The 14,773-nt window shown below is 47.5% G+C and overlaps 1 protein-coding gene across 1 annotated transcript in view; it reads left to right on the top strand.

The window, feature by feature from the left end:
• Positions 1-12,863: 12,863 nt before the first annotated feature.
• Positions 12,864-14,773, top strand: part of C6H12orf75 (chromosome 6 C12orf75 homolog) — a 63,812-nt gene continuing 61,902 nt past the window's right edge. Inside the window, exon 1 of the mRNA XM_075553201.1 lies at positions 12,864-13,368. Within this exon, the coding sequence (XP_075409316.1) occupies positions 12,864-13,368 (505 nt within the window). The remainder of the gene's footprint in view (positions 13,369-14,773) is intronic.

Raw genomic sequence — 14,773 nt, 5'->3', positions numbered from 1 at the left:
TGTGCCATTTTAGTTTCAAGTCATGAGTCCTGGCTGTCCTGAGTGGCTCATGTCTGAAGTAAACAGACCCCCAGGAAACCTTTAAGACCCTCTGATGTGGCTCCTGCCCACTCTGGGGCCTCACCTTCGATGTCACTGTCACCACATAAGGAGGTTCTTTCCTCATGGATTTAGTCTCAGTCTGTTGTGTGGATGTGACCTTTCCTTGAACCCCCTCCTCCCACACTGGCGATTTTGTCTGTCACTTGCTCATTTATTGGATGTTTTTGTTGTTGCTGTTTTGACCATAGAAGCAGCAGTCAAGATTTCAAAGGATGTCTTGCCTCGGACAGAACTGCAAAAAGCCTGCTGAAAAGTTTTCCAAAAAGCACAAATGTCACTCGGATGACCATGGTGTGCCTGACACAAGTCATGGTCTTTTGTGTTTGAACTGTGGTGTTGGCAAAGCATACGGACACTATTTTGAAGTGCCAAAAGAGCAAATGAATCAGCCTTAGAAGAAACACAACTAGAATATTTATTAAAGGCAAGATGACAAGAGTTCAACTCCCCCAAAGACCAATCACTAGGAAGGGAGATGGTGCTTAGTCAAGTAGAGGGTCAGTAAAAATGAAGGAAAACCTTCGTGAGATGGACTACACTGTCCACAAAGCTAGATTCAAACAGACCAATGGTCATGAAGGAGGGACAGGACTAGGCCACATTTGTCCACAGGCTCATTGTGAGTCAGAGCTAACTTGACACCAACTAAGAATGAGAAGTGTCTCTTTGCCTGTCTCCCTCGCTAGAAGGTAAGTCCTACTGTGGCAGGTGCTGGACTCTCTCAGGTACTTCTGAGCCCCTGCTCCAGGCTGAGCATTAATCAAGGTGCAGACACACAGTGACAGGGTCACACCAGGCCTGGTCCCTGCCCTAATGAAGTCAATTTCTTGATGGGGAAGCTATTAATCTGAGCAGCACCCACAAGCCTACATTTGTAGCTGAGACAGTTTCTTTGAGGACTAAGAGGTTTGATAACAGGGAGATTTAATCTAGTCAGACCGAGGTTAGGCCTTTTCTGAAGGAAGCACCTGACTTGAGACTGAAGGCCAAGGCCGAGGGATTTGAAGAGGGGAGGACAAGGAAAAGGGAGCCGCTGTGCAGAGTCAGGGCTGAGAGGGAGGAGAGAACAAGGAGACAAAGTGATGCACTGGCACTGAGGGACAGTAGAGAGGAGCAGGTGAACTGGACAGCTGCCCGACTCAGCAGAGTCCTTGGCTTAGCTCTCGGATGCTGCGATAACAGCACTATCACACGCGGATGACGTCAACGAACAGGAACCTATGGTCTCACAGTAGAGGAGGCTAGGAGTCTGAATTCAGGATGGCAGATCCTGGGGAAGGCTCTCTCTGTTGTCTCTCTCCCTCTCTGTGCGTGTGTGTGTGTGTGCAATCCATGTCTCAGTTTATCTAGCATTTTCCCCAGAATTTCTTGATCACCTCCAGGTGGCATCTATTTTGCACTCATTCGCCCTGGCTTCTCTGTGCCTAATCTATTCCGTTTATACCTCACAAGTGAGTTTAAGACACTCCCTGTGATCACCTATATTCACTACATTCATAGCAAAGAAAACCTCATTCCCAAATGGGATTACATCCCTAGGTATCCGGGTTAGGAATCCAACATGTATTTGTTTGTGAACTGTGGGGCATGTGTATTCTCAGTCGAGGAATTCTGTCTTCCTATGAGATGTAAAAGATTTTAATGAAAATGGGAAAGGGTGATTTTAGCAGCTTTGCATTCTGAAGTCAAGGACAGGGAACATTTGCCTACTGTGATTATTTAGGTTTGTGTCAATGTGGATGTGTCAGAGTCTCAGTAGTTTGTCAGTCAACACCTAGCAATCCCCTCACAATAAGATCTCCCCGATGCTGTGACCTGCTTCCAATAAGAGTGGATGTAGAAAGTGGGTGAGGAAAGCTTTCTTGTTCTTTATTGTGTCTGGATCAGGCATCTCGCTCAGAGGCCTTTAGTTCTTTGAACTTGAACCAGAGGCCTGCCATATTGCCTGCTGATTTGGGGAGTCATCATCAGCTTGCTATCTTACCTGCCAATTTTGGGTTCATTGGCCTCTGCAGCCAGAAGCCTATCCTCTGACCTGCCCATCTGGGGTTCAGCAGCCCCTGCAGCTATGTGAGTCAGGAGAAATCTCTCCCCTGACATCGGACCCATAGGATTGGAACTCGCCTGCCTTTACAACTATATGAGCTATGTCTTTAACAGAAAGTGCTCTCTGTAATATACTTATATAAGCCTCACTGGGTTTGCTTCCCTAGAGAACACACCCTAAGACGCAGACCATCTGCGTGTGCAGGCTCTTCCCCTTCCTCACTGTTGGTCCGTGGAGTCTGGATGGAGAGCAGAGGCAGAGCAAGCCCACCTTCTCTGGTCCTCAGTGGCTGGCTTAGTGATGGGCAGGTGGGGGAAAGCAGGCCCATCCACAGGGACTATCAGGAGCTACCAAAAAAGATGTGTGGCCTTGCCCACGGGCCTTGAACTTGAGACCACCTGGCTGTTGTCTTGCCACCATGACATGGAGAACCCGATGGTACCAGGAATCATAAAGTATGACCCGAGAGTAAAGTAGATCTGCAAAGGAGCAGAACCAAGTTCTGATGACTTTCAGTGTCTTGTCAAAGTACAGTCGAAGTCATCCTTGCTTATGTACTCTTCAGTGACATGAGCCAGTATGTGACTGTAAACCTCACCCAAAGTGTGTGGGCGAGAGGGAAGTAAGATCTCATTTTCCATCTGGGCATGTCCACTCGCTTGATTAGAACTGTGGAGGAGACTGGGAACTCTTGTTTCAACTCCTGCCAGGCGGAGAAGGCATTGGAGGAAGATTAGGTGGGAAGTGGCATCTGGCCTGAGAAAATGTATTTTCAGGTGTCTGGTAACCTAATCTAGTTAGGAAAAGCTGTGCAAATATTCTCTTCTCGATGCTGAAAATTACTTGTGTGGGTTTTGTTGTTTTTCAGTTTCCTAGTAAAGTTGTTTTTGGAAGCGCTGCTTGGTTTTGGATGGTCTGAGGGGAAAGGGGCGGGGACTGGAGTTATCAGATTGCTCTGGGGACTGGGCAAGGATGACATGGACACCACTGAGGCCAAGCTTCAGTTCCAGGAATCTCTGCCAGGGCTCCCGCAGCTGGTGGGAAAGAGCCTGTGGCCAACTCCTTGTCCTCTGGCGAGGATCCGCTGTTGGTAGTCCTATCAAGCTTGCCTCCTCAGGCAGCTCCTCGGGGCCTCTCAACAAACTCTCTGGGTTTTCAGAGCCAAAACTGTCTTCCAAGTAGGATGGTCATCTGAGGTCCAATGCTCCACACCCCTCCATGTTTCCTTTTCCCAACGGAAGATTAATATCTGTAAGGGAGGGAAGCAGGCAAGGAGGAGACATCAATTCTCACGTCCCTTTCAGGGTAAATGAGGTGTAGGGCCACTGGGAGTCAGAATTGACTTGGTGGCAATGGTTTGGTGGTTTGTTGTACGGTGTGTGTGTGTGTGTGTGTGTGTGTGTGTGTGTTAATGCCATGGAAATAGAGTTAGGCACAAAATGAGAAGCCATGGGCCAATTCTCATTCCACTATCTAATAGAGCAAGACCCCTTTGACTCTCTGCTTCTCATTTTAAAACAAGAGCATTGGATTCAGTGTTCTTAAATCAGATAGGCTATATGTTGTGTAATAATACACATCTACTTTCTTAAATTACTCAGCAGCTTTACCCCCTTCCGAGCCTTGGGATATCATCTACTGTTTAAGCCATGGTGGGCGGTCATCACTCCCCTTGCCCCATTCTCAGCTGAAGGCTGGAGAGTTTCTCTCTCTCTCTGTAACCTATGTGGTATCTGTGTTACTCCAGGTAGACTAGAGAAACAAATCCAGGGAGACACAGTTGTGCATGAGAAAGAGCTTTATATAAAGAATAATTGTATATTAAGAAAACATCCAGATCAAGTCCAGAAGTTCGATATTAGCCCATATGTCCAATACCAATCTATAAAGTCGAGTCCTGCAACACATGCAGTGTCGCTGAATGCAGGAAGATCATAGGCCAGTGTGTGAAAAGTCTTGTGGAGCCAGTGGCGGTGGAATCATCTTAGCACTGGCATGGGTCTCCATGTGGCTCTTCCAGCTCCAGGACTCTGGTCCCATCAGTGTAGCTCCATGTGTCTTCTCAGCAGGAAGACAAGCAGTGAGAGTAGCCTCCAGTGAGCTATTTATCTCCCGAGCACTCCAAATAAGGTCATCAAGGTGTGACCTAATCGACAGGCTAAACTCCATCTTTTCACTCTTAATAGTCTCAAGTCGACACCAGATTACGTAATTGCCACAATATCTAACCTTGGCCCATTCTTCTTGGGATTTTGAGAGAGAGGCACAATGGCTAGTGAAGGTGGGGTTGGGTTTGTGACAGCAGTGGTGGTGGCTAAAGTCTGGGGCCGGTATAGTGGCCGGTAGATTCAGTGATTACATGGGTGAGCAGCATCAGGGTACTCTGGTCACATTATTCTTACTATTCAGCCTCCTTCCCATTTTGAATGCCTTTCATGTCTGGATATCCTTAGCCTTTCTATCGAGCCTGCAAATTACCCACCAGCATCACCTTTCCTGTTGTGTCAGCTGCAGTCAGTTTCTGTTGTTTGTATCCAGGCGTCCTGACTGAGAGGTTATAATGGAGGGGAAATGAGGCATGAAAGCCCAAACCAACTACAAAACACTCATTTCTCCCTCTTACGACAGGGTGGCCTAATTCATGTGAGAAGGAAAACCAGTGTTTGTACTCTTTATTTTCTCTTCTAAGTTGGCAGTGGGGGAGGGACTTCCCGAATGGTGCATATGAACAGATACGGAGGGTCTGTGTTTTGGACAGTGTTTCCTTCCATTATCCCACAGCAGGGTGGGCAAACGTCTTCTTCAAAGGGCCAGCCACATGATCTATGTTCCACTACTCAACTCTTGTTGAAGTCAGTTGAGTTAGGTTTCCTGTTACATGTAGCTGAGAGCATCCTAATGGAAACAGAGATGAGGTGGATATAATTACAGCAAGATATGTTACTAGAATTGATTCATGGAGAATCAAGAAGCAGAGTCAACTGAAAACACAGGAAAGACTGAATTTCACACTTAATGATCAGAGTTTCATAAGTGAATTTACTCAGCTTTTATGAAATACTTAACTCTTAGGGCATAAAAATTGTTCTACAGAATGGAAAGGTAGAAGAGATACCCGACACCCTTTATGAGGCTAATATAACCTTGTTCTGAAAATTAAAATAAGAGAGAAGGAGAAAGATGAGTCATAAATGAAATTAGATCTATACTTCTGGGTTGTTTTTGTTTTTCAGTCCAAGGGTGGGAATGCTAAAAAGGAGTAGCTTCCAGTTCTCAGGCATGTCCCCAAGTACTTTAAATGGATCAGTGCAGTTAATCCTCACAGGAACCTTGGGGAGGGGGTAGGTATAGTTGCTATCCCCATTTTACACATAGTGACACTATGGCACGGAGAAATGTGCACACACAGTGAGCAGGTGGTGGACGAGGCTGTTTGTCTCCAGCGCTCTCGTACAAACTCTTAGCAGGAGGGTGAGCTATGCCTCCAGACAAGTGATTGGTGTGTCAGTCCAAATAGACTAGAGACACAAATCCAGAGACACTCATTGTGCATAGGAAAGAGCTTATCTATTAAAGAGTAAATGTATCTTAAGAAAATATCCCACCCCAGGGCAGTTCAAGTCTACAAGTCCAATATTAGCCCATATGTCTGATACCAGTCTATAAATCCCTCTTCAGAGTCATGCAGCACATGCAATGATATGGAGTGCAGGAAGACCACAGGCCAGTGAGTGGAAAGCCGTGTGGAGCCAGTGGCGGTGGGAGCATCTTAGCGCTGGCGTGGGTCTCCCCATGGCTCCTGCAGCTTCCAGGCTCTGGCTGCCATCAACATAGCTCCATGGGATTTGTCAACAGGAACACGTAGCAGAGAGAGAGTCTGTGTGGGTCTGGCCTCCAGTGAGCTAGTTATCTTTGTCGCACCTCCAAATGAGGTCATCAAGCTGCGACCCCGTTGACAGGCTAGACTCCACTCCTTCGCAAGCTGACAGCAGATTATGTAACTGCCACAAATGGAAAGCTTAGGGGTGCGCTGACCTCTGGTGCAGCCGAATAGAGGGACCCAAATAACGTGACCTAGACACATGCCTCTCTGTTTCTTATTTGGCCTTTCTGTTCTGGACAATGACTCTATTCACGCTCTTCGCCCACTCAACTCAAACAAATCTCACTGCCCTCACGTTGATTCTGACTCTCAGCGACCCTTTGGGAGAGTAGCCCTTGATTACAAATTGGCTGCTGCAGCCCAGACGTCACAGCCACATTCTCTCAGCAGCATTTAAAGCTGCAAGTGCCTGAAATAACACACTAGGATGGATTCTCCAAGAGAGGGCTTTGTGAGGAGAAGCCGATCGATGAATGCTGGCTGCGGTTTTATTATCAAAAAATGTACTGACCTTAGTGACCAGGATGATGTCTTAGATGGCAAAAGGAAAAATGAAAATTTTCTTTGACAATAAAATATCTTTGGTGAAGCTCTAGGGCGTCTTTAATAATAAAATGGGGGCAGGAGTGGTGTCCCAGTGTTGTAAGAACAAATCCAAAATAAAGACAAAACTCATGACCCTTGAGACAAGGTTTCCTACCAAACCCAAAACTGCCATCAAGTCAAGGCTGGCTCACAACAACCCGCTGTTGGTTTCTGAGACTGTAACCGTTTATAGGAGCAGAAAGCCCATCTTTCTTCAGCAGAGGTGCTGCTGGTTTTGAACTGCCAACCATACAGCTTAGAGCCCAGTGCATAACCACTATACTACCATCGCTCCTTCAGGTTTCCTGCAGTTGAGTACAATGATAAGCTGAGGAGGTGGGCATATGTCTTTTCTATCATCGAAATGTAGCCATCGTTTAAAAATGCTGTAGACGAGGGAGGGGGAGTGAGGAGGGAGGGGAAAAAAAAGAGGACCTGATGCAAAGGGCTTAAGTGGAAAGCAAATGCTTTGAGAATGATTGGGGCAGGGAATGTATGGATGTGCTTTATACAATTGATGTATGTATATGTATGGACTGTGATAAGAGTTGTATGAGCCCCTAATAAATTGTTTTAAAAAAATGCTGTAGACTGTGCACCTACCACCGTTATTAGCCCTGGGTTTCCTTGTCTCTTGTGTTTTTCACTCCTTTTTTTTTGTCAGGTGACCTCCGTCACACCCTCCTCTCTCTCCTTCACACCTGATCAGTTCTTGTTGGAAGAATGATAACAGCAGCTAAGTGAAGAATTAAAAAAATTATTATTGAAATTTAAAAAATCATATTATTGGGCGCTCTTACAGATATCATAACGTTCCATAGATCAAGCACATCAGCAGTATTGTGCAATTGCTACCACAGTTTCAAAACATTTTTTCTTCCTGAACTCCTTGATATCAGCTGCCCTTTTCCCCTCCCTCCCTCACCCCCCCCCCATGAATTAGTATTGCTATTTATTTTCCCTGCAATAGGGTATTTTCACCATATCTTACACATTTTTGCCTTACCTTACACAGTGCATCCTAATCCCATACAATTCTGTTGTTCCATCCCATTTAATGGGGTTATGCATTCATCAATGAAGGCTTTTTCCTGGCACAGGGAAGGGACTAGAATTGACCAGGTGTGCTCAACCGACCCGTTGGGTGAATAGGACAGTGTCGGCGCCCCAGCAGAGGGCGCTGTGAGTTGGAATGGCTCCGTCAATGGCAGCGGCTTTGTTCCTTGTTTGGTGCAGCAGTTCCCAGGGTTTTGCTCTACTTAAAGCTTTCTCTGAACACAACCATCTTGTTTTCAGAAAGTCTTTCCACCAGTACCACCTCCAGAACCCTCTGTCCTCCCAGAAAGACCTCAACCCACTTCCATGGTGTTGACTCTGACTCATGGTGACACTAGTTCAAGGTAGAACTTCCCTTTGCGTTTCGGAGACGGCGTCTTCACAGCAGCGCATGGCCTCTGTTTTCTCACGCTGTCAGCTGGTGGCTTTGAACCACTGACTGTGTGGTTCAGAGCCCAATACTTAACCCATCTCACCATCGTGGCTGCTTTGTGCTCTCTGTTAGCATCTGTACACTGTACTAGACTTGTTCTTGTAAGCTGTCTGCCTGGCTAGACCAGTGGTTCTTAACCTGTGGGTTGCAACACCTTTTGGGGTCAAACAACCCTTTCATAGGTGACCCTCGATTCATAACAGTATCAAAATTAGTTATGAAACATCAACGAAAAGAATTTTATGGTTCGGGGGGGGGGGTCACCACAACATGAGGAACTGTATTAAAGTGTTATGGCACTAGGAAGGTTGAGAACCACTGACTTAGATTGTCTCCCTCATATCTGATTTCCTAGAACTGAGCCAAGGACTTGTCCTAGACTAGATTCATTATAAATACTACATAAATTTAAGGTGGAGATTTAATTCCTGGCTTGAATTCACAGTACGGAACATTTATTGAGTCTGTGCTATGAGCCAGCAAGATAATAAGATAAATCAGATAGTCCCTGCCTTCAAGGAATTTGCATTTACTTGTAGTGGATTTGGTAAGAGTAGCATTCCCAGCAGGCATGTATGGAGGATCGAGCACTGTTTGATGCGCCCCGTGAAGAGGCTAGAAAGTGCCATGTAAATTCACAGTGCCATAATACGATCCGAATGGAAGTCCTGAGTCCAGGTTACAGACATCGTGGTGGATATTTATTGTAGCAGTGGAGTTGATCCATATGACACACATAAGAAAGAACCCGTGCTCTTCACTAGCCAATGTGGAGGGAGAGGGGAGCTGCATCGGTTTCCGCTAAAACAGGACTGCATTTTGGTCTTGGCTCGGCTTTGGATAGTCAGTCAGTAACATTCGTTGGGCACCACTGTGAGTCTGTTAGCTTGTCATAATGCTGTGATGCTGGGAGGCAATACCGGTGTTTCCAATACCAGCAGGATGGCATGTGGTGGGCAGGTTGCAGTTGAGTTTCCAGAATAAGGAAGAAAGAACAGGAGAAAGGAAACTTCGAAACCTTCTGACCAGGAGGGGAACATTGTCAGATACTGTGCTGGCCAGAATAGGAGCCCCTCAGGCTGAAGGCATGCAAATTACCATGGGGATGGTCTGCCTTCTCGGAGCAGAGTTGTCCATAATGATGTGAATGGAGAAGAGCTTTGGGATCGTCATTTGCTGAGGGGACATAACTCAAAACGAGAAGAAACAGCTCAAACATTCACTAATAATCAGGACCTGGAATGTACAAAGTATGAGTCTAGGAAAATTGGAAGGTGTCTGTGCTAGTCTGGGTTGACTAGAGAAACAAATCCAGGGACACTCGTGTATAAGAAAGAACTTTGTATCAAAGAGCAATGATGCTGAATGCAGGAACATCACAGGGCAGTGGGTGGAAAGTCTTGTGGATCCAGTGGTGGTAGAAGCATCTCAGCATTGGTGTGGGTCTCCACGTGGCTCCTCCAGCTTCAGGGCTCGGGCTCCATCAGCTTAGTTCCATGTGGCTTGTCATCAGGAATATGAAGCAAAGAGAGTGTGTCTGGCCTCCAGTGAGCTAGTTATCTCTGTCATGCCTCTAAATGAGTTAATCAAGCTGGGACCTGATTGACAGGCTAAAACTCCACCCCTCCACTCTTAATAGTATCAAGTTGACACCAGATCATGTATCAAAAATGAAATGGAAAGCATAAAAATCCGTATCTTAGGCATTGGTGAGCTGAAATAGACTGGTATTGGTCATTTTGAATCTCACAATCATATGATTTACAATGCCAGGAATGGTAAATTAAAAAAAAATAGGTGTCACATTCATCATCAAAAAGGGCAATTCAAGATATTTCTTGCTATTTAATGCTGTTATAGATAGGATAATATGCACATGCCTGAAAAGGAGACTATTATTCAAATCTACACACCAATTATCAAAGCCAATGAAAAAGATATTGAAGATTCTACAAGCTTCTACAGCCTGAAATTGATCAAACATACAATCAAGATGCATTAGCAATTACTGCTGATTAAAGTTTGAAAGTTAGACAAAAAGAAGAAAGATCCGTAGTTGTAAATATGGCATTGGTGATGGAAATGACACTGGGGAATTCATGATAGACTTCTGCTCTACTAATGGTTAATTCCATGAAAATACCCCCTTTTCAACAGCATAAATGGCAACTAATCCTGTGGACCTCTGCAGGAGGAATATGCAGGAATCAAATCAACTACATCTGTGGAAAGAGATGATGGAGAAGCTCAATATCACTGTCAATGTCAGCAGGAAAATCAAGGCCAGGGATGACCGTGGAACAGGCCATCAATTATTCATGCCCAGGTTCAAGTTGAAACTGAAGAAAACCCCAAGAAACCCACAGGAGCCCAAATATGACCTTGAGTATGTCCCTCCCGAATCTCCGGACTATCTGAAGAACAAAGTTGATACCTTGAACACGAACGACAGAAGATCAGTCTACTTGTGGGATGGTATCAAGAGCATCATACATGAAGAAAGCAAAAGATTATTAAACAGTCAGGAAATGAAAGGGCAAATTTGATGCCAGAAGCTCTTGAGCAAAGAGCAGCTAAAACGAATGGGAGGAATGATGACGTGAAAGAAGGGTCAGAACATTTCAAAGGACAGCTGGCGAAACTAACACTGCCATCGAGGCGATGCCAACTCAGTGACCCTACAGGACAGGACAGAACTCCCCCTGTGGGTTTCCAAGACTGTACCTTTTTATTTTTAATGGGTTGAATAATACAATTTTAATGGAACAATAAGGCACAGCTGTGGATTAAAATAGTTTGCTATACAGCCAAGGGAGGACAGCCACGATCTTAGGAATTACAAATAGGCAAGTCTAGGGATCTCTGAAGTACTTCTCTAACAGGTCAGTGTCAGATAATTCCTCCCATTTCACAGTTCCTACATGACATCACTGAGCCACAGACTTACTTCCCAAAGAACTCATCATCCCTTTAAACTTGAACCCTCCAGCCTGACTGCTTCCCTCCTGCCTGTCCCATCCCCATTTCTTTGCAGTGGTATTCTTCAGCAATTCTCTTCCTAATAATTGTGTACGCAGTTTTAAAAATCACCTCCCAATTGTGATCACCTTCCAAAGCAAGCAAACAAGCAAGCAAGGAAGCACACACTGAGCCAGGGGAGACATACGTATAGATAGATGGATGAGCACTAGAATGCTTTCTGAGAGGACAAAGCCTCATTTTTCTCCTGAAGAGCAGCTGGTGGCTTTGAATTCTTTACTTTAAGCAGCCCAGTGTTTCACTCACGCTGTCCCCAGGACTCCTAGAGGTAGTTTACGGTCAAGAACCAATGGCATTGAAAGAAGAAGTCCAGGCTGCATGGGAGGCATTGGACAAAAACATGGTTCTAGGAATTGGTGGGAGACCTATGGAGATGCTCCATCAAATGGCTACAACTCTCAAAGCTCTCACCCATGTCAGCCCAGAAATGTAGAAGGTAGTATCTGACCAATCAACTGGAAGAGACCCATATTTGTGCCTTTTCCAAAGAAATGTGATTTAATGCAATGTCGAATGATCAAACAAGATCAGAAATAGCACCAAAATGCCAAACTCAGTGCCATCGAGTCAATTCTGACTCATAGCACCCCGTTGTGGGTTTCTGAGACTGTAACTGTTTATGGGAGTAAAAAGCCCATCTTTCTCCCAAGGAGCTGCTGGTGGTTTCAGACTGCTAGCCATGTGGATCACAGAGAAACACATAATCACTTCACCAGAGCTCCGCACACAAGTACAATTTTGTTGAAGATCCTTAAAAAACATAGTTGCAACAGTATATTTCCAGGGAGCTGCGAGTAATTCAGAATTCAGAGGAAGACCTGACACAAGGGATATCATGGCTAATGTTATCAGTGGTTCTCAACCTGTGGGTCTCGACCCCTTTGGGAGTCACCTGATTCTTAACAGTAGCAACATTACAGTTATGAAGTAGCAACGAAAATAATCTCATGGTTGGTTCCTCAGCACAACATGAGGAACTGCATTAAAGGGTGGTGGCATTAGGAAGGTTGAGAACCACTGTGTTGGCTGAAAGTAGAAAAAAGAGAAAGATGTTTATTTGTGTTTAATCGATCAAGATGCACACACATCTGTCTGTGTGGGTCATAATGAATCCTGGACAGCATTGAAACGAACGGGAATTCCAGAACACTTCATCGTGCTTCTGTGGAACCTGTGCATGGACCAAGAGGCACTCATTTGAACAGAAAAAGAGGATGCTGAGTGGATTTCACCATACGTACCGTATTTCATCTTTGTGTTGAACAATCTGAGAGCAGCTGGGAGGAACATTGCATCAAGATAGGTGGAGAGCTCATTAGCACCCTGAGATATGCAAATAGAGCAACTTTGCTCGCTGAAAGGGAAAGGGACTTACTAATGAAGTAAGACTTATTGATGACGATCAGAGACTGCCATCCTCAGTTTGGATGACCCTTCAGTGTAAAGAAAGCCCAACTCCTCACAACTGGACCAATAGAGAACATCATTATCGACTAAGAAAATATATTGCATTTTACTTTGACGCACAATCAATGGCTATGGAATAGCAGTCAAGAAACCAAAGGGTGTGTTTCGCAGGACTCATCTGCCACACAAGACACAGCACCTCTTCGAAGCGTTACAGAGCGAATAGGTGATTTTGAACACTAAGGTGGGCATGACCAGAAGCCTGGTGTGGGCGGGTGGGGACGTGGGGGGAGATATGGTAGAGAGAGCGGATGCGGAGGGTGGGCAGGTGGCTATCAACCCTGCTCTTTGACCTTGGCCCCACTCCATCGCCCCTCCTTGGCCTCGTCGCTCAGCCTCGACCTGGCCCCGCCAAGCCCACTTTAAATTCCCGCCCCCTGCTAACGTCCAATGCCCGGCTGAAGTGCCGTCAGGAGGCTGCTGATTGGCCGGCGCCGCGGTTGCCGGGGCGACGGGTGGGTCCAGCGGGGTTCCCGTGCGGGGCGGGGACCTGGGGCTGGCCGGCGGTTTCCGCCCCGGTCCTCCAGCCGCGCGCCGCGCCCCTGCGCGCCACCGGCGGCGGGGTGTCGGTGGCCTGCGCGCCCCCCGCCCTCGCGCGCCCCCCGCTGCCTCCGGCTCGGGCGCGCCCGTCCTGCGTCCCCGTCCGCGTCTCCGCCCCCAGGACCTGCCTCCGCGAGCGCGCGGGCGCCGCTTCCCCGGCCGGCGGCGCGATGGGCTGCGGCAACTCCACTGCCACCAGCGCGGGCGCGGGCCGAGGTGAGCGCGGCGGGCGGCGCGCGGGCCCCCAGCACAGGCGGGGGGCTGCAGGCCGGGCCCGGGGCGCCAGAGGCCGGGCACGGGGAAGGGTGGCCGGGACCCGGGATGCGCGGGCCGGCAGCCCTCTAGCTCCGTGCCCGGTTCCCGGGCGGGAGCAGCCGGCCGGTGGCTGGAGAGCCCGAAAGCGAGGCATCTCTCCCACGCCGGGGAGGCGCGCCTGGACCCGGGGAGCCGGCGGGGCGCTCCTGCAGCCGAGAGGGCTCCAGACCCACTTGGGGGAGAGGATTCCTAACGGGGATCCCCTGTCCGCACCCCTCCCTCGCATCCTCCCTCCTTGGGGGCGCATCAGGACCCTTAGAGCTCGGGGTGCCGGGGCTGGGGAAGTGCCACTGAACAAGGCAAGACTTTTTGTTGGTCGAGGGTGGGGGTGGGGTGGGAAGTGGGGGTGCGGGTGAGGTGAACTGGCAGCAGGGCTCCGAAAATGCCTAGCGCTCTGCCAGGGCTCCCTAAGAACGTTTCTCCCAGAAGCTGCAGTGTAAGGATGCCGAGCGCGCGCGTGGCAGACCGCTATTCGTAAGCAGTGCTCAGTTCATGCAGTTTTCATTTGAAAAAACATTGAAACTTTTTTTTTTAAACAACATTTCATTTTGTTGATTGGCAGGCGAGGTTCTGTAGACTCGCTAGGCCAGCCAGTCTTTTGTATCACGTGACTTTTTTCATTTCTCCCCATTTAACCCAGCTCATGTCTCCTGATGTCAGCCAGCGAGCGTGGTGACTCTGTTTTGAGTAATATCTTGTGATCCATTTTCCTCTCCTTTTGGGTTAAGAGTTCCTCTCGCTCCCGATGGAGATCCAGTCTTGTCCCAGCCAACACATACAACAGCCATGGGTGCTGCGATATTTCCTAGGCGGGGTGTAGGCGCCCCGCCAAAGACTGTGTGACCTTGGGCCTGTCACTTTCCTTAATGCAGACCTCAAGAGAAGATGGAGTTTTGAACCCAAGTCCGATCCATTGATTTATTGACGTTTTCATGATGGACCTGAATGTTAATGGGTCAAGTGTGTGCTACCCCCACCTCCCAGGGGCTGTCTCTGACAGCCCACCTAAGGTCCCAGGACCAGGGGTTGGGAGATGGCTGAGCCCAGGTTAATGTTTTATTGAGGACTTTGTGTCTTCCAGGTAGCCTTTGCCTATCATGAATGAAAGCCTGATTTTGCCACTTGGCGAAAAGCTTTGGATTTCATTTCAGAGTGAGGCAGACTCGCTAGTGCTTTATGTTAATGACTGGGGAGAGAGTCAGGGCGTTTTCTACCCTGTCAAAAGTTGGTCTCAGCAAAATAATAATACTTTATAAATTATCAAGGGTTCAGGGGGAGGAGAGAGCTGGGGGAGAGGGGAAAAATG

The sequence above is a fragment of the Tenrec ecaudatus genome, chromosome 6 (assembly GCF_050624435.1).
Source record: "Tenrec ecaudatus isolate mTenEca1 chromosome 6, mTenEca1.hap1, whole genome shotgun sequence".
Classification (NCBI taxonomy): Eukaryota; Metazoa; Chordata; class Mammalia; order Afrosoricida; family Tenrecidae; genus Tenrec; species Tenrec ecaudatus.
This window is presented reverse-complemented; position numbering and strand designations above follow the sequence as displayed.